Genomic DNA, 25,664 nt, shown 5'->3' with positions numbered 1-25,664 from the left:
ATAAAACCGTGTGTGTGCAGCAGCCTTCCTTTATAAATGGAAAGAAGGGCTATGCAGTCAGTCCCATGCAGACCTAAGGGTCAAGTGAACTGCCAAGCGGATGACTCAGCCTCCCGCACTGCCTGGTCCCCCGTTTCACTGCCCTTCCTCACTCATTTACGTGGCTCCAGGGGAAGATTTCCCTGACCACGTGATGAAGGAGTCTGGGCCTGGTATACGGTGGGATCTTCTCATATGCTGGCATCTGTAGCGTCTGGCATACAGCTTCATCCAAGGGGGGCCCTGAAAGATCACAGGGAAGGGAAATCCTACCTGTGGCCGAACTTTGAACAGTACATCTGGTTGTCACTTGGTGTGAAAGAAGAGACTGTTCAGATCTCAAATGATCCATAAATAGTAGGAAACAGGTCGTCCAGCTTGTTAGAGACTTGGGGAAAACTGGTATGTTGAAGGCAATGAAGGAGAAGTATGTTAAGAGATGGTTCAGAACAGACACAGAGTATACATGACAGAGGATGCTCTTAATAGATGAGTTGGCAAGATAACCTGGCCCACCAATACCAGTTGGTTTCTTTCTTCAGTTACTCTGATGTGTTCTCAATGAGCCTACCTATATACAAAGGCACCAGAGTGGCAGTGACAGAACGAGGTATAAACTGAGCAGGTTGAACTTGCCCTCACGTGGCTGCCATCACTGCCAAGGGCCCCACCTCCCCACAGCAGAAGCCAACACTGCGTCTCTGGTATGGACATTTGTATAAAACAAGAAAAAAAGAATTAAAACAACATGAGCACAGGATGATATATGGAAGTGTTGAATTGCTGTATTGTATACCTGAAACTAATATGATACTCTATGTTTTTGTTTTTAATAAGATATTCATTTACTTATTTATTTATTTATTTGACAGAGAGTGAGAGAGGGAGAGGCAGGCTTCCCGCTGAGCAGGGAGCCTGATGTGCGGCTTGATCCCAGGACCCTGGGATCATGACCTGAGCTGAAGACAGATGCCTAACCATCTGAGCCACCCAGACACCCCTATTTTTTTTTTTCGATGGAGAAAGAGACCCACAAAGGAAAAGTGCCCAGGGCCCATGATGTCACATTGTGGTCCTGGACATGAGTAGGGAGATTCAGGAATGACTTCAAAGTTTGGAAACTGCGTTGGTGGTATAGTGGTGAGCATAGCTGCCTTCCAAAGTTTGGAAACTGAAACGGTTTACACCAAAAGGATAACCTTGTCATTGACTGCGATGGTGAAATCAGGAAGAGCAGTTTAGGGGAAACATCGATGGTCTGCTGAGTTAGAGGCTGACGCAGAAATTCCGGAATGTACTGATAAGGTTTCTTTTTTTTTTTTTTTTTTTTTTTTTAAATTTATTTGAGAGAGAGACAGTGAGAAAGAGCATGAGCGAGAAGGTCAGAGGGAGAAGCAGACTCCCCATGGAACTGGGAGCCGGATGCGGGACTCGATCCGGGGACTCCAGGATCATGACCTGAGCCAAAGGCAGTTGTCCAACCAACTGAGCCACCCAGGCGTCCCTTGATAAGGTTTCTGATCAGGGTGGTGGCTTTGAGAAGAGCAGAGTTCTTTTTGAGAAGAGAACGTGGAATAGGAGAAACCACCTCCGGAATTTCCCATCCCGCCCGCTGCTGGATGATCCCAGGCTTCCTCTCACTGCCGTGACAGGAAGAAAGAGGTTGGGAGGCGGCTCTCACTGACGGGCTCCCAGGTCATTGACTCGAGCCTGCCTTGTGTCCCTCACCCCACCTCGTTCTCCGTGGTCTTACACACTTTCGGACGTTACAGTTTCATTCATAAAGTATTTGAATTTAACTGTAATGTGAAGAACACAGAATCATAATCATATCAGCAATCACAATGTTTATTTGTAAGACCTTTCAGGTGCAAAAGTATTTTCTAGTTAAGTGTTTTATGGGATATAGCCCCCAAGAGATAGGAGGGGCAGATGATTTGATTCCCCAATCTACAGATGAAAGAGTTTGCCAAGGGCTTTGTCAGGGGGCGCCTGGGGGGCTCAGTGGGTTAAAGCCTGTGCCTTTGGCTCAGGTCATGATCTCAGAGTCCTGGGATCGAGCCCCGCATCCGGCTCTCTGCTTGGCAGGGAGCCTGCTTCCTCCTCTCTCTCCACCTGCCTCTCTGCCTACTTGTGATCTCTGTCTGTCAAATAAATAAATAAAATCTTAAAAAAAAAAAAAAAAAGAGCTTTGTCAGATCATATCGTGGGATGCCTGGTGGCCCAGTTAGTCGATCTACCAACTCTTGATGTCAGCCGGGCCATGATCTTGGGGTTGTAAGATCCAGCCCTGCGTCGTCAGGCTCCATGCTCAGTGCTAAATCTGCTTGAGTTTTTCTCCCTCTCCCTCTGCTCCTCCCCTTGCTCTAGCTCGTAAATAAATAACTAAATAAAACCTTAAAGATTATTTCCCTTTACTCCCAATCCTCTTTCACCCCCTCCACTAGCAGTCAGCTTAGATTTAGTTTAAAGGAAGTCAAAATCTTCATCACTTTGCAGGTTACAATTCAATTTTATAATACCAAAACCTTTTTTTTTTTTTTTAAAGATTTTATTTATTTATTTGACAGAGAGAGATCACAAGTAGCAGAGAGGCAGGCAGAGAGAGAGAGATGAGGAAGCAGGCTCCCTGCTGAGCAGAGAGCCCGATGTGGGACTCGATCCCAGGACCCTGAGATCATGACCCGAGCTGAAGGCAGCGGCTTAACCCACTGAGCCACCCAGGTGCCCACCTTTTTTTTTTTTTTAAGTTTTGTTTATTTAAGTAATTCCTACAGCCAGTGTAGAGCTTCATATCGTGACCCCAAGATCAAGAGTTGCATTTTCTTCTGACTGAACCAGCCAGGCTCCCCCAAAAAACTTCTTTATGGACAATCTTGCCCATTTGTCTTGGGGTTGCTTTCTACCCTTGATACAAGCCCTTGTTCTAGAGTGTTCTTAGCCTTGAAGCCACTGTATCTCTTGCTTCTCCCCCTTCTCTGTTCTTCCTGTTCTGTCTGGATCTCTTTGCCCTTGCTTTGTTTCCGCTCTTTCTTTGTCCACAGACCCTCCCTCCCCTCCTCCTTTCCCCTCTTCCTTCCTCCCTTGTGTGTTTACACTTGACATTATTTCCTAAGTATTTGTCTTAGTATCATCCTCATTCTGTCTCCTGCATCTGCATTTAAACAGCTACCATATGGTCAAATAGCCCTCCTGTACTTCCCTCATGCTTACAAAATAAACTTGCATTTCCAGTATAAATCCATAAACTTTTTACAAGTATGTGTTCAAACAGTCCAGTTGGAAAATGGGCAAAGGTGGGGACACCTGGCTGGCTCAGTCGATGGAGCATGTGACTCTTGATCTCAGGGTATTAAGTTCAAGCCCCACACTGGGTAGAGAGATTACTTAAAAATCTTCTTAAAAATGAGCAGAGGACATGAAGATACATTTCACTGAAGAGGATATTTGGATGGTAAATAAACACAGGAAAAGACTTTCAACATCATCAGCCATTTGGAAAATGCAACTGAAAACCCTTGTAGGCTCTCACCGTGCGTCTGGTTTTTTGTTTTTGTTTTTAAAGATTTTATTTATTTGACAGAGAGAGATCACAAGCGGGCAGAAAGGCAGGCAGAGAGAGAGGGGGAAGGAGGCTCCCCGCTGAGCACAGAGCCTGATGTGATGCTTGATCCCAGGACCCTGGGATCGAGCCCCACATAGGCTCTCTGCTCAGCAGGGAGCCTGCTTCCTCCTCTCTCTTTCTCTCTGCCTGCCTCTCTGCCTACTTGTGATCTCTGACTGTCAAATAAATAAATAAAATTTAAAAAAAAAAAGGCCAGATGTTACACAATTCCACTGATATGACATTCTCAAAATGACAAAGTTATAGAGATGGAAAACAGGTTAGTGACTACCGGAGTTTAGAGACGTAGTGGGGAGAGATGGTGTGTTGGTGAATTAGCATAAGGGAGAGCTCCGTGGTGATGGGCCAGTTTCGTATCTCATTACAGCAAAGTTGCATGAATCCACACATGATAAAATGGCATAAAACTATGCCACTGTATAGTACAGAGGCGTCCAGATTGCTCAGTCTTGATTTTGGCTTGGGTCATGATCTGGGGCATGAGATCGAGCCCTGCTTTGGACTCTATGCTTAGTGTGGAGTCTGCTTAAAAGATTCTGTCCCTCTGCCCTCCCCCGCCTCTCAAATAAACAAAAAATTAAAAAAAAAAAAGAACTATGCCATTATATAGTACCAATGTCAGTTTCCTGATTTTTGTTATTGCGCTATATTATACTATAGTTACGTGAGATGTAATTACTGGGGAAGACTGGATGAAGGCTACAGGAGACCTTGACTTCATTGTTTCTACTATTTTTGCAAGTTTCTGTGAATTTATAATTATTTTAAAATAAAAGTTTAAAAGAGCATATGTTAAAAATTTTTAAATATGCCATAGACTCATATGTTTCAGAAACCAAAAAGTATAAAGCCGTGTACAATGAAAAAACATGTCCATTTTTGTCCTTAAAATCCATCAGCTCAGTGTCTGTGTCAGTCTGGGATCCAGCACGAACTAGATGGCATGCTCAAGTGGTGTAGCTGAGAACATTCTGATGGAGGGACTGTTTAGAGTTTTGTGCATGGTTAAGGAAAACCATCTCAGGATGATCAAGGCCGCCAGGGCTAGCAGAGGCAGGGATGTGGGGGAGACATGTGGTCGCTACGGCTCAAGGTGCGAAGGCAGGGAACAGTTACTGAAACTAGAGAGGGTTTTAGGCAAGTGCTGCCACTAGTGGCTGTGGCTGGAAAATAAAGAGCATCCTTTACACTCTTCTGCCTTCTGTTCTGTTCTACCTCCCTGTTGCCATATCCAGCCCAAAGCGAGAGGGAGGGCGTCCCTAAAGCATAACATTCAGCCTGCTGGGCAAGAGTTGGGGGGGAATGTTGAAGATTAGAGGTAGAGGAACAAAATGAGGAATATCCAGCATAGTATTCTTCTAGAACTTTTTTATTTGCCCACAAAGTTTGTAGATTCTTCTTCTTTTCCCTTTTATATATAGGAGGTATTGTATTGTTGTTATATATAATATAATATATATATAAGGATATAATACTATTATATTATACACATTGTTCAGCAACATGCTTTCTCCCTCACTCACTATATCTTAGAGACATTTTCCAATTGCTTCAAAAATAATTCCCCATTTATCTTTGCAACTGCATAGTATTCTATTATGCAGTCATATTATCATAATGGTCCCTGGTGTTTGATGTTTGTGTCCAGTGTTTTGCTGTCACAATAATACAATGAATAAACACGTGCCATTTTAAAGGTATGTACTTACAGGCGCAGGATAAATGCCCAGAAATGGGATTGCTAGATGAAAGGAATTGCCATTAGTAATCTCGTTAGTGACAAGCAGCTCTCCCCTGGGCTTGTGTCCATTTAAACTCTCACCAATAGAGTGAGAAAAATAGTATCTCAGGATAGTTTTAATTTGTAGTTCTTTCAGTATGAGTGAGGTTACACAACTTTTCATTAATTTACAGTCATTTGTAATTTATTTTCTGTGTTCGTATTCTTTGCCCTTTCTTTAACCTGTGTGTTGTTTTTTTTTTTTTTTAAATATTTATTTATTTGACAGAGAGAGATCACAAGTAGGCAGAGAGGCAGGCAGAGTGAGAGAGGGGAAGCAGGCTCGCCGCTGAGCAGAGAACCCGATGTGGGGCTCGATCCCAGGACTCTGGGATCATGACCTGAGCTGAAGGCAGAGGCTTAAAGGACTGAGCCACCCAGGTGCCCCTAGTGTCATTTATTTTTTACTTTACTTATAATCTCCTTTCACTACCATCCCACACACATGCAGAAGCTTTTCTTTTCTTTTCTTTTTTTTTAAATGTAGTGAAATTTACCAATTAGCCAAATTTTTAAATGACTACTAAACATAGTTAGTAAGGTTTTCATCACTTCAAAGTTATAAAAAAGTTCCCATGTGTTCTCTTTTTAGAACTTCATATTTTACATTTAAATCTTGATTCGCTTAATTTTCTTAGAGTAAGGTAAAAGATACGGTTCCAACTTAATTTCCAGATTTCAATCTCTCCTGCCTCCTCCACACTTGAAGGCCTTTGAACTCCTGTCTGATCATCAGTGGGGTGAGGGTGTGGTTTCAGCTTTAGCCAGAAGTATTTTTTTTTTTAAGATTTTATTTATTTATTTGACAGACAGAGATCACAAGTAGGCAGAGAGGAAGGCAGAGAGAGTGGGAGGGAAGCACGCTCCCTGCTGAGTAGAGAGCCTGACGCGGGGCTTGATCCCAGGACCCTGGGATCATGACCTGAGCTGAAGGTAGAGGCTTTAACCCATTGAGCCACCCAGGTGCCCCTAGCCAGAAGTGTTTCTCAGGTGGTCAAGTTCAGTCCTCTTAGATTAAGGCTGGCTTTTCTGTTTTATTTTGTTTTTGTTTTTTAAAAGATTTGATTTGATTTTTAAATTTTTAATTAATTTATTTTTAAAATATTTTAGTTATTTATTTGTTGGGGTGGAGACACAAGCAAGGGGAGCCAGAGGCAGAGTGAGAAGCTGGCTCCCCACTGAGCAAGGAACCTGATGCGGAACTTGATCTCAGGACTCTGGGATCATCACCTGAACTGAAGGCAGACACTTAACCGACTGAGCTACCCAGGTGTTCCTAAAAGATTTTATTTTATCTTTATTATTTATTTATTTTTCAAAGATTTTATTTATTTATTTGACAGAAAGAGATGCTGTGAGAGAGGGAACACAGATGGGGGAGTGGAAGAGGGAGACGGAAAGGTCTGATGTGGATCTTGATCCCAGGAGCCTGAGATCATGACCTGAGCCAAAGGCAGACACCCAATGACTGAGCCACCGAGGCGTTCCTAAAAGATTTTATTTTTAAGAAATCTCTGTACCCAACACTGGGCTCAAATTTACAATCCCCAGATTAAGAGTCTCAGGATCTACCCACTGAGCTGGCCAGGTACCCGCTGACTCTTCTTTTGGACCTGACACCTCATCCCTTAACTTTATGGAGAATTTTTTCCTGGATAACCTGACTCAGCTTGTGATTTTTTTTTGTTTGTTTGTTTTATTTTGTTTTGACCAGAAGCATGAACAACTGTGATGCTTAGGGAGCACCACTTGCTTCCTGAGCTCTCCTTAGCTTGCAAGCACGTTAGATACCCTCACTGGTCATGTTGCCTTTCTAGGATTTGTAGTTGAGACTGGATAGAGAGAAAGTCATAGTGGGGTTTTGGGGTGTGGCGGTGGCCCTAACTGCCTTAGAAGAGGTTTCATAGTTTTGGGTGACCTCTCGGTTTGTCTCTGACTTTCCATGATGGATGGGAATGTGAGACTAGAGGAAGCCGGTCTGACATTCACCTCCTTCCTGCTCATACCCCTGTACACAGAGCAGGGGTTTGCCGCTGGCCCCTGTGCTGATTGATCTGTGACCATTTGCTGCCGGTTGTTAAATATGTTTAATATCCACCCCTTACCCCCACCCCCACCCCATCTCCAGCAGAGGCTTTGTTCTACTTCTCTTGGCTCTGGAATTTAGTTTCAGAGGTCATAATTTGAACCAGCCAGTGATGTTTTCTCAGTCACGTGATATTTACTGGTAATTAGGATCTGCCCTACCTGATGATGGATATTTTTGTTTTGACATCCTGTTGGGACTTTCTCTCTTTTTGTAATTGTGTCTTCGTGGACATTTTAAAGGTGAACCACAGGGATGATTCAGTCAAGGGTTCTTAAACGCCTACTTAACCAGGAAGAACTTAGAAGCCAGTTTTAGAACCAACCCTTGTTCTAAACCCTGGAAATTGCATCCATTTTTTGGTTTGACTTGACTAGAAGTTGGTGGGCTAATAACACTCACTGCTTACCCACATTATAAATGGCATAACGATTTAATTGATTTTTATATTTTTGAGTTCAGAAACGATGGCCATAGGAGAACAAAATACTGGAAAATGTTATCTGCCTGAGCTTGTGATCTCCTAAAGCTGTGGGTGTAACTGGGGGGCGGGGCGGGGAGTGGTCAGGATCACTGGCCCAGAGACCTCCTCTTACAGCTCCCAGTCTGGCCCTCTTGGTCTGTGGCTACTTGAGAAAATGGGATAGATGTTTGACAAGGAACAAAGGAAGACTTGTCTGCTTAACCTACTTACTGATGTTAACCCAACGTCATCTGATAGGGTCCCTCCCTTTACTCTTGGTGTTTCAGCCATACCAGCCTTTGCTGTCCCTCAAACTCGTTAAACTCATTCCCACTTGGGGAACTTTGTATTAATGACTCCTGTGCCAAGATGCTGTGCTCTAGATCTTTGCCTCTCCCTACCCCCTTCATCTTTAGGCTTAAGCTTAGAGAGGTCTTCCCTCACCACCTTATCTAGATGTCCTTCCCCACAAACCCTACATTCATCATGCCGTGTTCTTTCTTTTTCTAGCAGTCTTCAAAATCTGTAATTCGCTCATTTACTGACCCTGTCTTTGACTATAGTCTCTCACTTACTCTAGGCTCCACGAGGGCAGGGAGTCCGGTTCCCCACGGTACCCCAGGTCCCTGGCGTGGTGTCTGGCACTGGTGGGCGCTCAGTAAATGTGAAAGAAAGTGAATGGGTGAACTCCCCAGCAAAGACGTACTGTGACCCTTTTGGAAACTGAATGGTAGCAATTATGAGGAAGATAGGGCATGTGATTCATGTTTTAATTTAAAACATCTTTAAACAGATTACTTTGGTAATACCGGTGTATGTGACAGGAGGCAGTTTATCTCAGGCCAGTGGGGGAAATGGAGTCTCATTAAACATGTGGAGAAGAGGAACTCAATGTGAGATTCCCCCTAGGCCTCTCACCTCACCAGGGCTCTCTTTTATATGCTATATTATTGTTTACTTTTCATGATTTTTATTTTTTTGAGAGAGAGGGAATAGGAAGGGAGAGCCAAGAAAAAAATCTTAAGCAGGCTCCACACCCAGCCTGGAAGCCAAGGCAGGTCTTGATCTCACCACCAGAAGACCATGACTTGAGCTGAAATCAAGAGTCAGATGCTTAACTGAATTAACTGTCCAGGCGCCCCATATTTCATGATCTTTGAAATAAACTTTAGTGAATTGCTAATGGTTTCTTGCCTTAAAAAGAAAAAAGGGAGGGGCCCCTGGTTGGCTTGGTAGAACATGCGACTCTCGATTTTGGGATTGTGAGTTTGCGCTCCATGTTGAATATAGAGATTACTGAAAAAAATAAAATCCTAAAAAAAAAAATTTTTTTAAAAAAAAGAGAATCCAAGGGCGCCTGGGTGGCTCAGTGGGTTAAGCCGCTGCCTTTGGCTCAGGTCATGATCTCAGGGTCCTGGGATCGAGTCCCGCATCGGGCTCTCTGCTCGGCAGGGAGCCTGCTTCCTCCTCTCTTTCTCTCTGCCTGCCTCTCTGCCTACTTGTGATCTCTGTCTGTCAAATAAATAAATAAAATCTTAAAAAAAAAAAAAAAAAGAGAATCCAAGTTATTCCCTAATTTGTAGCTAGAAATAGAAGGTTCTGGGGCTTGCAGGCACTGTTGACAGAGGTATTAGTAAAACAATTCCAAGAATCTTAAAATTAAAGAGTTTCTGAACTGGATGCATTCTTAGAGAGCATTTGGTTTAACTCTGCTTTGTTGGGAGACTAAATCGTAGAGTGGAAAGTGACCCTGGTGCATAGACTGCCCCTCAGGATCCTGTGTGACCATCAGCAGATAATTTAATCTAATGGATCACTTTATTTAAAATTTTTTTTCTGTTTTTTCATTTGTTCGTTGTTGTTGTTGTTTTTAAAGATTTTATTTATTTATTTGGCAGAGAGAGATCACAAGTAGGCAGAGGCAGGCGGAGAGGGAGAGGAGGAAGCAGACTCCCCGCTTAGCAGGGAGCCCGATGCGGGGCTGGATCCCAGGACCCTGGGATCATGACCTGAGCCGGAGGCAGAGGCTTTAACCCACTGAGCCACCCAGGTGCCCCTGTTTGTTGTTTTTTTTGTTTTTATTTTTGTTTTAGTAAACTCTATACCTAATATGGGGCTTCAATTCATGACCCCAAGATCGAGAGTCACATGCTGTCCCCAGCTGAGCTAGCCTCGCCCCTAATGGATCCCTTTAGATCATTTTATTTTTTAAGAATTTATTTATTTATTTATTTTTAAGATTTTATTTTTTTATTTGACAGATCACAAGTAGGCAGAGAGGCAGGCAGAGAGAGAGGAGGAAGCAGGCTCCCTGCTGAGCAGAGAGCCCGATGCCCCGTAAATAAATAAATCCTTGGGGCACCTGGGTGGCTCAGTGGGTTAAAGCCTCTGCCTTGGCGATCCCAGACTCCTGGGATCCAGCCCCGCATCTGGCTCTCTGCTCAGCAGGGACAGCCAGTATTTTATAGATCTTTGGATTAGAAAGCATTGGGTTTTTCTACTGGGCTTAAAAGCCATTGCTGGCCACTGCTTAGTGTGGGGAGGAGAGGACATGGGGATTGGGGGAGGAAGGGGAGACGGGCCAATTTGGTCCAGTTATTCTGTGATAATCGCCGCAAGCAGATCTTTTAATTGATTAAGTCGAGTGGTCAATAATCACCTTTGGAGAATTTTCTGGGTGTTAGTAACCGAGCTAACATGACTGTGTTAAGTCATGACTATGGGCTTCCATTTTCTTCAGAGAGGACGGCTCTTTTCTTGGGCTGCTGTGTTTTGGACTGTGGTTTCTCTCCTCTTACTACTCTGTGTCCCCCTCCCTCCACTGTCTTTAGTCTGATTATCTGTGTTCCCTTTTCTTTTGTCTTGGGAGCTGTTAGAAATCGGTTCTTTAAAAAATACTCCTTTCTTCGATTACAACAGAATTTCAGACAGGATGGTAAATAGGTACATGCTCTCATTCCATCATTTTTGAAAAAAAAAAAAAAGAAATGTAAAAAATAAAATGAACTGCAATGTACACAGAGTGGTTTAACACATGAAATGCTTCTAGTACCCTTGATGTTGCTGTGTACACCCCAGAAGCTCCCAAAAGGAGCCATTGTTCTGAGTTCGTGTTCTGTCATCTGCATGGGCCCCTTTCTATGTCTGCACATCCCTAAACTCTACACACATGCACATCCACACACACGTGTGCTTATAGTTTATGTATATGTGTGTATAGTGTGGGCATAATATAATATCTATTATCATAAATGTATTATGTATTACATTATTATTATACTATAAATATAACATATATTATCATTGTGCCTGCTTTTATACTATGTAGAAATGGCACGATATTATACACATCTTTCTGTAACTTACTGTTTTTCCTGTTTTCATTCCTTTTCACTGCTTTTGGAGTATTCCATTTTATGAGAATGCCACAATTCATTGCTTCAAAATTTTATCAATCTAGTGAACTTCTGTAACCTAACTAATGACATTTTTTGCCTTACATTCTATATTCTATATACTATAGTATAGTATATTCTATATATTATAGCTATAACAGCTTTTATTTTTGTTTGTGTTTGCCCATATATTCATGTATCTAGTTTCAATTTTATTACTAACGGTTTTTCTGTGTCCTTATTTATTTGTTTACTTATTTATTTTTTAAGATTTTATTTGAGAGTAAGAAAGAGAGAGAGACAGGCAGCGAGAAAGAGCAGGAGTGGGGAGGAGAGGGAGAAGCAGGCTGCCTGCTCAGCAACGAGCCCAGTGCAGGGTTTGATCCCAGGACCCTGAGATCATGACTTGGGTAAAGGCAGAGCGACCCAGGTGACCCTCTCTCTGTTCTTATGTCTTGGGTTTTTCTCTTCCATAAAGGATAGGATTAGATTTTTAAGTTTCCCAGTCTGACAATCTCAGTTTTTGTTTTGTTTTTAAATTTTTTAGGTAGGCTCCACACCCAGCTTGGAAGCAAGGAGCCCAGTGCAGCGCTTGAGCTCACTACGATCCTGAGATCAAGTCCTGAGCTAAGATCAAGATCGGATATTTAACCGACTGAGTCACCCAAGCACGCCAGTCTTGGTTTTTTAACAGGTAAATTGGATTCATTTATACTTTTTGTGACTCCTGATATATTCAAATTTATTTTTAACTTCCCCTTTGTTTTCTCATCCTGATTTTTCTATATTCTGTCTTTTTTCATTATTGCTTTCTTCTGAATTTATTTATTTATTTATTTTTAACCCCCCCCGCCACTCCCCCCACCTTTACTTGGAGAGAGAGAGAGAGAGAGAGAGAGAGCGAGCAAGAGAGTATGTGCAGGGAGTAGGGCAGAGGAAGAGGGAGAGAGAGAGAATCTTAAGCAGGCTCCACACCCAGCAAGGAGCCCAATTTGGAGCTTGATCTCATGACCTGAGCCAAAATCAAGAGTCAGATCTTAACCAACCGAGCCATCCAGGTGCCCCACTTCTGAATTTACAAGTAAATATCTTTACTTTTTACAAAAATAGTTTAAAATTTTTTTTAAATAAAGCTTTCTTTCTTTTGCTTTGCAATTTACATACTCATTTCTTTTTCTTTTCTTTTTTAAAAAATATTTTATTCTTAAGTAATCTCTACATTCAGTGTGGGGCTTGAATTCACAATCCTCAGAATTGCATCTTCTACCAACTGAGCCAGCCAGGCACCCCTCATTTCTTTTTCTTTAATGAGTAGACGTAATTATTTTTTTCAGATAGTCAGGTATGCAGAGAAACTTTTGGTATATCTTACTACTCAAAATATGGTTCATGAGCCAGTAGCATCAGGAATCACTTGAGAGCTTGTTAGAAATGCAGAATCTCAGGCCCTACCCCTGACCCACTGATTCAGAATCTGCATTTGAACAAGATCTCCAGTTGAATCATTTGTCCATTAAGTGAGAGAAGCAGTGGTTTAATGAATACCTGTCTCCTATATTTAACATATATTAATATTTTGCCATAATTCCTTTATTTATTTTCTTACATATTTGAAAGTAATTGCAGAAAGTATGACATTTATACTTTGAATAATTTCATAGAGAGTTCTTAAAATAAGGACATTTCTACATATTCATAAAATCATCATCATTTTTTAAAAGATTTTTTAAAAATTTATTTATTTTAGAGAGTGAGAGGGAGCACACGTGTAAGCGTGGGGAGGAGCGAAGAGAGAGGGACAAGCAGACTCCGTGTTGAGCCTGGAGCCTGGTGCGGGGCTCAGTCTCAGGACCCAGAGATCATGATCTGAGCCAAAACCAAGACTTGGACACTTAACTGAGCCACCCCGGTGCCCCAAACCATTATTATACTTAACAACTTTAACTGTTAATTGCTAATATCACTTAGTACCTAGTTAGTATTCTTTCTGGTTAGGGCTGTTGAGTTACTCTTTTTTTTTAAAGATCTTATTTGCTTATTTGACAGACAGAGATCACAAGTAGGCAGAGAGGCAGGCAGAGAGAGAGAGAGAGAGAGGAGGAAGCAGGCTCCCTGCTAAGCAGAGAGCTTGATACGGTGCTCAATCTCAGGACCCTGGGATCATGACCTGAGCCGAAGGCAGAGGCTTTAACCCACTGAGCCACCCAGGCGCCCCTCACATACTATTTTTATCAGGGTTTCCATTCTATCTTTTTTTGTTTTTCCTTCAAATTAGACTTCATTATTACTGACTTATATTGTCAATCTCTATATGTTTATGTATATATGTTATATATGTTTGTGCATGTATATATGTGTGTATATTTATATATAGAGAGAGTAATCCCTCTACCCACCATGGGGTTCAAAGTCAGGATGCCAAGATCAAGAGTTGCATGCTTCCCCAGCTGAGCCAGCCAGGTGCCCCTCTTATTTGTTTATATTTACCGGCACATTAGCGGATTCCTCATCCCCTCCCCCCATTAACTTCTGTCTCCTGTGATTATTTTCCATCTTTAAGAATGTCTTTTAGCGTTTCCCTAGTGAGGGAGTCTTTTGGTGGTAAGCAATCTCAGTTTTACTAAGGAGGAAGAGTTTTACTGAGTACGTGGCCGTGGTTGAGTGTTGCTGTCCTTGGTCCCCCCAGACTACTCCAAAGTCCCCGGGTCCCACGTCACACTGTGACTTCCTTCTCTAGGGTCTGTCTTTTGTGTGTCCTGTGCTGCTTTCTCTGTTGTGATTATTTTTGTTATAACTCCTTTATTTTGTGAAGGACACTCTAAGTGGCATCTTCAATAAGGGGCACGTGAGATAAATTTTTGGAGCCCTTGCATGTCCATCAATGTTTTTGCCTTCACACACCATTTGTAACTTGATATGAAATTTGACAGCCACGGTTCCTTGTTTAAGTAATTGTCCTAACGTCTTTCAGGATTACTGTTGAGAATTCAGTGTCCTTTTGAGTCCCCCTCCTTTTGTTGTGTGTTTCCTCTCCGAAGCGGAGGAATTAAATCCTTAATTTATGTTGTTCCTCCAAAATTTTGTTACAGTATGCTGGGGCTCTTTTTCACTTATTTACATCAGGTAAGCCCTTTCAACTTGAAAACTATGCTTTTCTGTTCTGGATTTTTTTTTTTTTAATATCAATTCTTTCATAATTTTATTCCTTTTGTTTTATTTGTTCACTTTTTCTGGAACTGCTATGAGTTACTTAATAGGTATCTTTGATTTTTTTTTCTCTCGGTCTGTTATCTTTTCTCTCTTATTTTCTTTATCTTTTATAGTTCTACAGTATATAGTTCTCTTGTAGTTCTATAGTTTAATCTTGTAGTCCAATCCTTCTGTTGAGTTTTTAAGAAGTCTGATTTTTCAAGAACTTAAAAAAAATTTTTTTTAAGATTTTATTTATTTTATTTGACAGAGAGAGAGATCACAAGTAGGCAGAGAGGCAGGCAGAGACAGAGGGGGAAGCAGGCTCCCCGCTGAGCCGAGAGCCCGACGTGGGGCTCGATCCTAGGACCCTGGGATCACGACCTGAGCCGAAGGCAGCGGCTTAACCCACTGAGCCACCCAGGCGCCCAAGAACTTTTAAAATTTTTGATTCCTTTTTCATAGCACCCCGTTTAGTTTTTATGGGTGAAACATATTTTCTTATCTTGCTGAAGATAATGATAATATCTAAAAACTATATTATCCCAGGGGCACCTGGGTGGCTCAATCCTTAAGTGTCTGCCTTCAGCTCAGGTCATGATCCCAGGGTCTCGGGATCGAGCCCCCATCAGGCTCCATTGCTCAGCAGGAAGCCTGCTTCTCACTCTACCTCTGCCTGCTTCTCTCCCTGCTTGTGGTCTCTCTCTCTGTCAAATAAATAAATAAAATATTAAAAGAAAAATATATTATTCTGCTTTGTACATTATACCTGTTTTCTCTGGATTCCTTTCCTGTTATCTTTGTTTTGGGCTTCTATTTTTCCTACTTGAAGCTTTCAACAAACGTCTGTCGACCCTTGATTCATAACAAATAGCACGTTCTATGAAGGGAGTTTGAGAGGAAATTAAAGGATAAAAAAAGATTTTCTTGACTATTGTTTTGAACTAAGCACTTAATTTTTGATTGTCATCCTTTCAACTTTACATATTATTATTGTTTTTCAATAACCTTGACTTGTTTATAATATGACTATGTTTTCTACGGGTGAATGTAAATTTAGGCATAAGCTTAGAGGAGATTTTTAAAACAATAAAGCATTTAAAAATGTTTTGAAAAAGATTTAATTTATTTATTTGACAGAGACACAGCGAGAGAGGGAACACAAGCAGGGGCAGAGAGAGAGGGAGAAGCAGGCTCCCCGCTGAGCAGGGAGCCAGATGTGGGGCTCAATCCCAGAACCCTAGGATTATGACCTGAGCTGAAGGCAGGTGCTTAATGACTGAGCCACCCAGGCGCCCCATGAGATTCTTAAAAAAAGATTTTCTATCTTAGGTCGTCTCTACACTCACCGTGGGGCTTGAACTCCTAACCCTGAGATTAAGAGTTTTGTGTTCCATCAACTGAGCCAGCCAGGTGTCCCCGTTGTAGATTTTTAGTAGTATCGACTACAAGCAAGTATTTCTTTGTCTTAAGTTTTGAGGGCCGACACTTTGCCTATTCATACTTACTAGAGCACAGGACTATGAATTAGGAGGACTGGGTTCTAATTCCTGATTTTTACTGTGATATCATCAGTGAATCTGAAATTCAGCTCCCTTGTGTGTAAATGAAATCCGTTTTCCTCACTGTGCCATTAATGGGGATCGAATGTGAGAAACCAATTGTCTTCACTCCCAAGCCATCGGTCTACATGTCCTTCAAACCGTCCATCCCACAGAGACCTGTAAGCATGACACTTGCTCCCCAAGATGTTATTCTTTCAGAAAAGATTACTTTTTGGCTGAGGTTGGTCAACAGCTGGCACATTTTAATTTGTTACGATTTTCTTGTTTGCTCTTGTTTCCTAACCTGGTCTGTTTTCCATTTGTTGGAGTATGAATGAGAATCCCGAGGCCATATTCTACTCTATTCAGCTCCCGATTCGATTCGTCTTTTATAAACAAAGGTGGTTGTGTAAAGATGATGTCCAAAAAGTGACTTGAGTCCAGTAATCATCTTGGGCGAGTCAGACAGGTGGCAACTGAAAGCACAAAGGAATAATCTGTAAGTGACTAAGGCAAAAAGTAATCCCCTTCAGAACCAGGTCAAGCAGTTTATTTAGGGCTAGGATAGTGACTCAGCTCTCGAGGCTTGTACTTCCAGATTGAGGGACTTGCGAGGTGTTTTGAAGAGTGTGTGCGTAGCTTGGTGGGAGGAGCTATTCATCCTTCTGGAAGAGTCACTGCGTCTCTCGTCTCTCGCTGTCTCTCTGTGTCTCTCCTTGGCTCTGGCTTTCACCCTCTTTAACTCCCTTTTGTTCTTTCTCTCAAGAAGGGAAACAGAAGTGGGGAAGTTTAATTTTAGTCCCCAAGAGGATCACAGAGGACATCAGAGAGTAGCTAGTGATTTATTAGGTGTAAGAAAAAAATATGCATAGTTTTCTTCAAAAACAACCCATAGTCACCACAAGCCATGACACAAACAGATATGAGACCAGTAATTAAGCCCAGGTTTCTAAGATAATGATCCAGGGAAGACGTAGTACAGAGATAAAGAAGAATAGGCCTGTATTTATTGAGCCTGTGTGCTATGTGGAAAGCTGTGGCAATATGGCAAAAATAATACATGATTCAAAGTCCTTTTGCTAAATAGAGCCAGGTAAAAATAAATGAGTAACATCGGCAAAGTAGATTGTGTTTCTGTGCATGAGGAGACGTTGTTATAAACCATAAGCCCATTCACTTCAGACATATGTTAGGCATACAACAGGGACAAAGAAATTGTTCTAGAAATTGGAAGGAGCTATAAAATAAATAAGACATTGTTAAGGAAATAAAGGGATTTCCTATTTTATATGTATTTCACTTGTTCAGATTATGTGGTTCTTGTATTGCGCTCTGTGTTATGTTCTCATTTGTGTTATTCCTGCTGAGGCTGTGGGATAAAACTTCTTGCTCTCTTTACCGGCCCTAAAGAAAGCTGGGGAAGAGAGACCAGCTATTAGTCAACAAGCCAGAACCCGGAGGGCTCTCAAAACTCAGATTCATACAGCGTAAGCCGTATTCCAGGGTTGGATCTTGCTCTGTTTTGTTTGTTTGTTTGTTTGTTTTTGGTTGTTGTTTGACTGTTTTCCTCCTGAGTCTTAAGTAAGGTCTCCTTGTGATGTTCTGATCTTGTTTTACTTGTACTTCTGACCATCCAAAGAAGGGTCTTAGGTGCTTGTGAACAGTGGTTCTCAAAGTTGGTCTCTGGACCAGCAGCATTAGCTTTGACCTGGCAACTCATTAGTAATGCACATTCTTAGATCCTACCCCGACATCCTAGATCTGGAAGTCGGGGACCGGGGAGGGGGCGCCCTAGGGATGTGTCCCCTCTACCAGGGCATCCTAAAGCTGGCTCACTGTTGAGTGCCTCTGCTCGCTCGAGAACTGAAGGAGAACAGCGCCCTCTGGAGCTCAATCCAGGTGAAGCAGGAGAGAAATGTTCTTCGGAGAACATAGCTCAGAGAGACAAGAGTGAATCTCACAGACAAAGGAGAATTGAGCAAAGTGGTAGAGTGTTATTAAGCACGGAGACAGAAAAAGCTCTCAGGAATGAGAGGGGACCTGTCCAGGTTGCCAGTGTGGACTCTTCACCTATGGCCTTGTATTAGGACTTTACCAGGACACTTGTCAGTTATCAGGTCAGTGGCCTGGAACCAGACTTGATGCTTTTTTTTTTTTTTTAAAGATTTTATTTATTTATTTATTTGACAGAGAGAGATCACAAGTAGGCAGAAAGGCAGGCAGAGAGAGAGGAGGAAGCAGGCTCCCTGCTGAGCAGAGAGCCCGATGTGGGACTCGATCCCAGGACCCTGAGATCATGACCTGAGCCGAAGGCAGCGGCTTAACCCACTGAGCCACCCAGGCTTTTGTTTTTTAAGCATCTATCTATCTATCTATCTATATTTAAATATTTTATTCATTTATTTGACAGAGAGAAATCACAAGTAGGCAGAGAGGCAGGCAAAGAAGGGGGCAGGGAGCAGGCTCCCCGCTGAGCAGAGAGCCCGATGCCGATGCCGGACTCCATCCCAGGACCCTGAGATCGTGACCTGAGCCAAAGACAGAGGCTTAAATCACTGAGCAACCCAGGTGCCCCCAGACTTGATGCTTATACATTGTGTGTGAGGTTTTGTATCTGTGATATCTTTGATCTATATATATGTGTTGCTAGGTCTGGTTAATCTTTATAGTGAACTTTTCTTTTGGGGTCTTGTTCCTTTTTGTAAGGTTACTATTATTTTCTGTTTCCCACAGAGCCTGGTTGGGACCCCTGTGCTTTCCCTACCTGAAGTCCCGTCCTCTTCCTATTCACAGCGGGGAAGGGGTAGGAAGTCAGGGTTTCCAAGCCCATTTGTCTCTTCCCACTTGAAGATACTTCTACCACGGTCAGTTTGGGAGGCTCTGGATTGATTTAATTAAGGGATATTGCTGTTCTTTCATAATAGTCCAGGCTCTCAAGATGGATGCATATGGGTAAACTTGAAAATGAGTATTTACTCTTCTATTTTCTTTTTCCAGTTCTGGTGTTTATATCACTCCCTTACCTAAAAGCTTCAGTGCTTTTCCTTTTTTTTTTTTTTTTTTTTTTTTTTAAGATTTTATTTATTTATTTGACAGACAGAGATCACAAGCAGGCAGAGAGGCAGGCAGAGAAAGAGAGGGAAGCAGGCTTCCCACTGGGCGGAGAGCCCGATGTGGGGCCCGATCCCAGGATCCTGGGATCATGACCCTAGCCGAAGGCAGAGGTTTTAACCCACTGAGCCACCCAGGCGCCATTCAGTACTTCTTAAACAGCCCTCTGGCCCTGATCTGCTGTGCCTCTGCCTTGGGTCCCATTCTACTCTCAGCTTTGTCCTCTCTTCTTCTTCTTCTTCACCTGGAAAGGTCTTACTTCCTTTCTTCTGCACTCTAGTAACTCTCGCTACAGCTACGAGGTGTCCGTTTGCAGCCTAGTCCCCTCTCTAGACTGAGCTCCTTGAGGGCAGGGAAGGCTTGCTAATACTTTTTATTCCCAGCGTTTAGCACAGAGACTGCTTAACAACAGGTGATTGGAAAATCATTTCCAAATGAATAAACGGATGAGTGTAATTCGGGGTCTGGTTGGTAGAGCTGGTCGCTGTTCCTCGAACTTGCCACTTGTCCGTATCCCATACAGTCCCTTTCAATGTGAAATACCCTCCTGTGTCCACCTGAAGCCTCTCTAAACTCCATCTGTTCCTTAAGATTCACTCATTGCAGCTGTTGGATAAACATGTGGGAGCCAACGGTGGCGAATGGATATGCCCTCGGTCAGGTGCAGCTGGCAGCTGGCAGGTGCCCCGAGTCACACTGTTCTTAGGGCCAAGTGCATACATGATAAAATAGCACCAATAGTAACAATAACATTAACCTATAATATTAATATTAATCTATAATAATAATAATCTTATCATGTGCTAAGCCTTGTACTAAGCCTTTTGCATATATTATTTCATTCTTAAACTAGCCCATGAGGAAAGTGTTGGTATCTATAAAATACTGGAGGCTCTAGAGGGGTTAAATAATTTGCCCATAGTCATGGAGCTAGAAATGTCGAAGCTAAGATTAAAATCTAGATCTGGTCAACTTCAAAGTCAGTGCTTTACACTTGAAGCTAAATAGATCACTGACAAAATATATAGGTATTAGAGACCCTGCTAATGTAGAATTGTGAATCTAACCAGACCAGCAAAAAGCCCGAACTCCTATGCCATTCAATGAACGAACTGATATTTATCGAGCACCTAATATGGGGCAGGTATTGTAAGACAGAAAAGATCCCTGCTTTCGGGGAAGTTACTTTCCAATAGGAGAGCCTCTTGGAAGACATAGCATTTGAGCAGGCTGTGGATAACCAGGAAAAGCCATGGGAAGAGTCTATTTCAGGTAAAGGAAGGAAGGGAAAAAGGTCCTGAGGCTAGGAAAACTGGTGGAGGGACCAGCACCCACAAAAAGTGGAATTGACCTTGGATCAAGCTTTTGGGGCACAGGTTCTGTAGGAGTGGGAGCCAAACCCCGACTATGGTGGCCCCGAAGTTGAAGGTAACCACAAGGGACTGGGTTCTGCCTGCCGCCAGACGTTCCCCTACTTTGTTGCCTTTTCAGAGTAATTTTGCAGGAACAAAGCCACATTCTCACTGAGGCTCTCTGTACAGTGGCAGGATCCTGTTCCCACAGTCTGTAGGGTTAACATTAAGAGTTAAAGTGAGGCCCAAGTGAGAGTGACTCCTTTGCTTAAGGACATACAATTAAAAAGCACTGATGAAGCCATCTAGAAGTCAGTCTTCACTCTATTACCACTGTGCCCTAATAGTTATGTACAAGGTCATTGCTAAAATCCATGTTTTATGGGGGCAGACCATTCCCACAGCAGTCCTCCTGACATCTTACCATTCTGGTTCCAAATCCATTTCACGATGCCCTTTTTGCTCCTTCTTCTTCGGCCTCCATCTTGATGTCTTCCATGTGTTCTCTCCTGGGTCGGGCTTCCCTCTCAGGGACTGTTGCCTTTTTATGGGTGCTGTGAGGATCTCCCTGTCTTGTTTGGGGACTCACAGCTCTTCTCTTCACAAAAAGACTTCCCTACACCATGCCGCTCACCTGCTTTTGTCTGAAGTGATTCCTCCTTCAGAGCATCCCTAAGAAAGAAGGCCTCCGGGATGTGCGGAGCCCTTCGGCTCTGGTGACCGGAGCACTGGCTGTGAGTGGCCATGGCCAGTCACTGTGACATACTGCCCGAGATACCTGCGTCCTTACACCTTTGTGGGGCAGGTCCACTTCTGGAGAAAGATCTACAGAGCATCTCCCATAGGCCGGTGCTGTCTGTAGACACTGGGGGAAGGGCTGTCAGCCAGACAGGGCGCTTGCTCCTGGAGAGAAGTGTTCATAAGTGAGTAAATGAGCAAAGTAAGTCAGATGATGATAAGTACCATGAGGAAAAGAAAAGAGGGCGTGGTAGCAATGTGGGGGGCAGCACCACTCAGACTAGTCAGGTGGTGTGGGGACAGGGGGACGCAGAAGCTCCCAGCAGATATTCGTCAGACAACGGACCAAGCAGTTTTAAAACATCTGGAGGGAGAGCATTACAAACAGGGGAAAACACAAGGGCAAAGTTGCAGAGCTATGAGTAAAAGTGGTGTTTAATGAATAGAAAGAAGCCAATGTACATAGAGCAGGGGGAGGGGAAAGGAAGTGTAGGGGTGAGGTCTGAAGGCAAAGGCCACGCTAAGGAGTTTAGATTTGTTCTAAAGACGGGTGAGTGACCCGGTATTACATACATACAAGTCATATTCCTCACTTCATTTAATCCTCTCAACAGGGGCGCCTGGTTGGCTCAGTGGGTTAAAGCCTCTGCCTTCGGCTCAGGTCATGATCCCAGGGTCCTGGGATCGGGGCTCTCTGCTCTGCGGGGAGCCTGCTTCCTCCTCTCTCTGCCTGCCTCTCTGCTTACTTGTGATTTCTCTCTGTCAAATAAATAAATAAAATCTTTAAAAAAAAAATCCTCTCAACAGATAGTGAGGTAACTCGTGCTTAAAAACAGAGAAAAGAAGATAATGAAAAGTTTAGCTTGGATCCAAAAGCCACCAAGCAAAGACTGAGCAGAGCCTGAAACCTGGATCTAAACTCCCAAGGACAGCGTTGTCCTATGGGCCCCGGCTGAGTACAAAGTAGGAGCAATGGCCGGGGCGGGCGTGTGGGTACGGTGTTTCTTTGCACATTCTAGGTACATGACAGAGGAATTGGGGAATGGCATGTCCTGGAGGGATGTATTTCTTTCTTCCTTTTAAAAAATTTTTGATTGCGGTATAGTTAACATACAGTGTTACATTAGCTTCAGGTGTACCACGTAATGATTCACCAATTCTGTACCTTCCTCAGTGCTCATCCTAAGTGCCCCCCTCACTCCCCAACGCCTGTTCCGCCCATTCCCCTTCCCCCACTGGCAACCATCAGTTCGTTCTCTAAGATTCTGTTTTGTTGTTTGTCTCTTCTTATCAGTTTGTTTTGTTTCTTAAATTCCACATATGAATGAAATCACACTGTATTTGTCTGAACTCTTGACTCATTGCACTTGGCATTACACCCTCTGGATCTGTCCATGTTGTTGCAAATGACTAGATCCCATTCCTTATTACGGCTGAGTAATATTCTGTGTGTGTGTGTGTGTGTGTGTGTCTCACATCTTTTATATCTGTTCATCCATCCATGGACACTCAGGCTGCTTCCATCATTTGGCTGTTGTAAATAATGCTGCAATAAACACAGGTCTGCATGTATCTTTTTGAATTAGTGTTTTCATATTCTTGGGTAAATACCCAGTGGTGGAATTACTGATTCATATGGTAATTCTATTTTTATTTTTGGGGGGAGGAATGCATTTCTTTCTTTTTTTTTTTTAAGTTTATTTATTTTTTGTAAGCTCTATGCTCATTGTGGGACTCAAACCCACCACCCTGAGATCAAGAGTCTAACATTCTTCTGAGTTAGCCAGGGCACCACTGGGAATGCCTGCCTTCCTTCCTTCCTCTTTCTTTCTTTCTTTCTCTCTCTCTCTCATATTATTTATTTATTTGGGGGGAGGAGGGGCAGAGGGAGAGGGAGAAAGAGTCTTAAGCAGACTCCTCCCTAGGCGAGGAACCTGACTCAGGGCTCTAACTCATGACCCTGAGATCATGACCTGAGCCCAAACCAAGCGTCACACACTTAATCAACTATGCCTCCCCAACTATGCCTTGGGGAATGTGTTTCTTCGTGGACCAGTATATGCAGCAGAAGTTCAGCTAGCCTTGGAGGAGGTTAAAGATTTCTGGAAGATGGAGGAACTAGCTCCCAAATCCTCAGGATTTTCAGAGTTCTGTAGGATTAAAGAATAATAGTGACACTGCAGTAGCTCAGTTTTGCGGAACACTTCCTATGTGCCAGGCACTGGTGTAAATGCTTACACACACACACACACACACACACACACACACACACCAGTTACAGGCAGGGGAGAAGGCAGGGACAAAGTTCCTGAGATACTAATAAGCCTGGCAGTTTGAGGAATTGAAAGAGGTCAGTGTACTAAGAGCAGTCATGTTTTTTCTCTTCACAGCCAGCCAGTGAGGAAGGTATTGTCATTATCCCCATGTCGCAGATAAGGAACTGAGGCCTACAGAGGTTAATAATTGGTCCAAGATCACACAGCGGGTAAGTGGCAAGAACTCCCCAGCCCGAACTTCCCAGCCATCGCATGCTAGTATTTATCAAGTGGACAATACAGAGAGCTCAGCCCTGGAAGGTGACCATTCTCAGCTTCCTTCTTTGATAGTTAATGAAGTTCAGAGACCATCTGTAAATCTCCCAGTGTGGTTCAGTGAGCTGGGACTCACATCCAGATGTGCCTGATGCTTAAATCCATGCTCTTTGCTTTACATTCTGCTGCCTCTTTGGCTCTCCAAGGAGGACCCGTCTCTTAAACTGACCATATAGTGGGCCTTTCCCAATCTGAAGTGCAGGGCTCAAAACTGAGGTCAATTTCAGGTGTTCTTGTTACTAATCCATTGCATTATTAAAGATTTGTTTATTTATTTGTCAGAGAGAGAGAGAGAAAGCACAAGCAGGGGGAACAGCAGGCAGAGGGAGAAGTAGGCTCCCTCCTGAGCAAGGAGCCCCATATGGGACTCGATCCCAGGACCCTGGGGTCACGACCTGAGCTGAAGGCAGACACCAGACTGAGTCACCCAGGCATCCAAATCCATTGAATTATTAATCATATTGAAAAAAAGTAGCTCTTGAGTCCTGCCAAGAGAAGGGTTATAGGACTCACGGGGCAAGACCCTCTCAGAAGTGATAACCAAGAGTGTGACTTTAAAGGCTAAAGCCACAGCTTCTTCCACTAGCAAGAGTCAGACAGTGACAACCAGCAGGGAACAAGGCAGGTGCATCAAGTGACTTTCAGGGGAACCTCATTCCGTACTCAGAGCAACAGACCTCCTAGTTGGTCGTATTCTTTTTCATGTTTCCTCCATGCTCTGACTCGTTCAATACTCATTTACCTTTCATATCTCCCAAGAGACAGGCATATGGTGACTTTAGTTTTTGGCTGAGAGAATTCCCTGGTCATTCATGTACTCAAATTCTTCTGCTCTTATTGCTGTGAATACTTTCTCATATTCCTTGTTAGTCTTAAGTATTTCCTGTGATTATTTCCTGACAGCTTCTTCCAAATATATTACAAAGTGTAATTATGCATGTGTATGTGTTTTGATGTGTTTGAGGGTCAAGGGACCATTTATAATGACTATTCTGTGTTCATGTTGAAGTTCTACTATAGCCTTTAATAACCATGAAATTTGTACAGGAACAACCTTTTGAAATCTCAAGTTCAATGCCAAGATAATTAACATTTTAGACAATAAGTTTCAGGAATAACAGACCTACTGAAATGTTAGTTAAATTGGCATCTATATTTAATCTTGTTAAAAATTCTTTAAAGGTTTTTGCTGCTTATTTTTCTAGAGCTTTCCAATCTTATGAAAAGAAATGAAACAGAGCTTTTAAAACGGTGTATTACACTGAATCTATGTAGTACACTGGTAGTGTGGCCACGAGTCAATTATAACAAAACCCCAAAACTGTATGAACATTGTCCGTCAACCTATGATTATGAAGGTCTTATGGGCTAAAGAAAAGATTTGTGTCCACAGGGCTCAGAATTCATGAAGTTCTATTATTGCTATAGATTCTTACTTTGATTGATATTCAAGGGTAACCCTGCCAACCGTAGCCTGGCAGTGAGGGGGGTTAATGGCTTCAGAAGCAGTCCTCAGCCAATACGGGATGGGAGCCAGGGAATAAATGTTCCAGCCTTCCATCCTTCGAGTAGACAGTTCTACTTTTCGGGAGGTACCAGGAGTCAAGGTAGGAGTGACCTTGACAATGTACACTTAACATTGGCTTTTCTTCTGTCCCTGAATCACTTTCCCTCACCCCTGTTTCCCAGAGTCACCTCACAGATAACCTGCACTCAAGTCTAAGTAGAGTCTCCGGTTCTGCCTTAGGGAA

General features: G+C 42.9%; 1 protein-coding gene across 2 annotated transcripts in view; it reads left to right on the top strand.

The window, feature by feature from the left end:
- Positions 1-25,664, top strand: part of C9H9orf85 (chromosome 9 C9orf85 homolog) — a 139,829-nt gene that overhangs the window by 92,009 nt on the left and 22,156 nt on the right. For both annotated transcript variants that reach the window (XR_006386442.1, XM_044265905.1), the window contains exon 3: positions 23,713-23,807. Coding sequence is in view for 1 of the 2 variants with exons in the window: in XM_044265905.1 (XP_044121840.1) it covers positions 23,713-23,758 (46 nt within the window). In the remaining variant the exon portion in view is untranslated. The remainder of the gene's footprint in view (positions 1-23,712; positions 23,808-25,664) is intronic.

This window comes from Neovison vison, chromosome 9, assembly GCF_020171115.1.
Source record: "Neovison vison isolate M4711 chromosome 9, ASM_NN_V1, whole genome shotgun sequence".
NCBI lineage: Eukaryota > Metazoa > Chordata > Mammalia > Carnivora > Mustelidae > Neogale > Neogale vison.
This window is presented reverse-complemented; position numbering and strand designations above follow the sequence as displayed.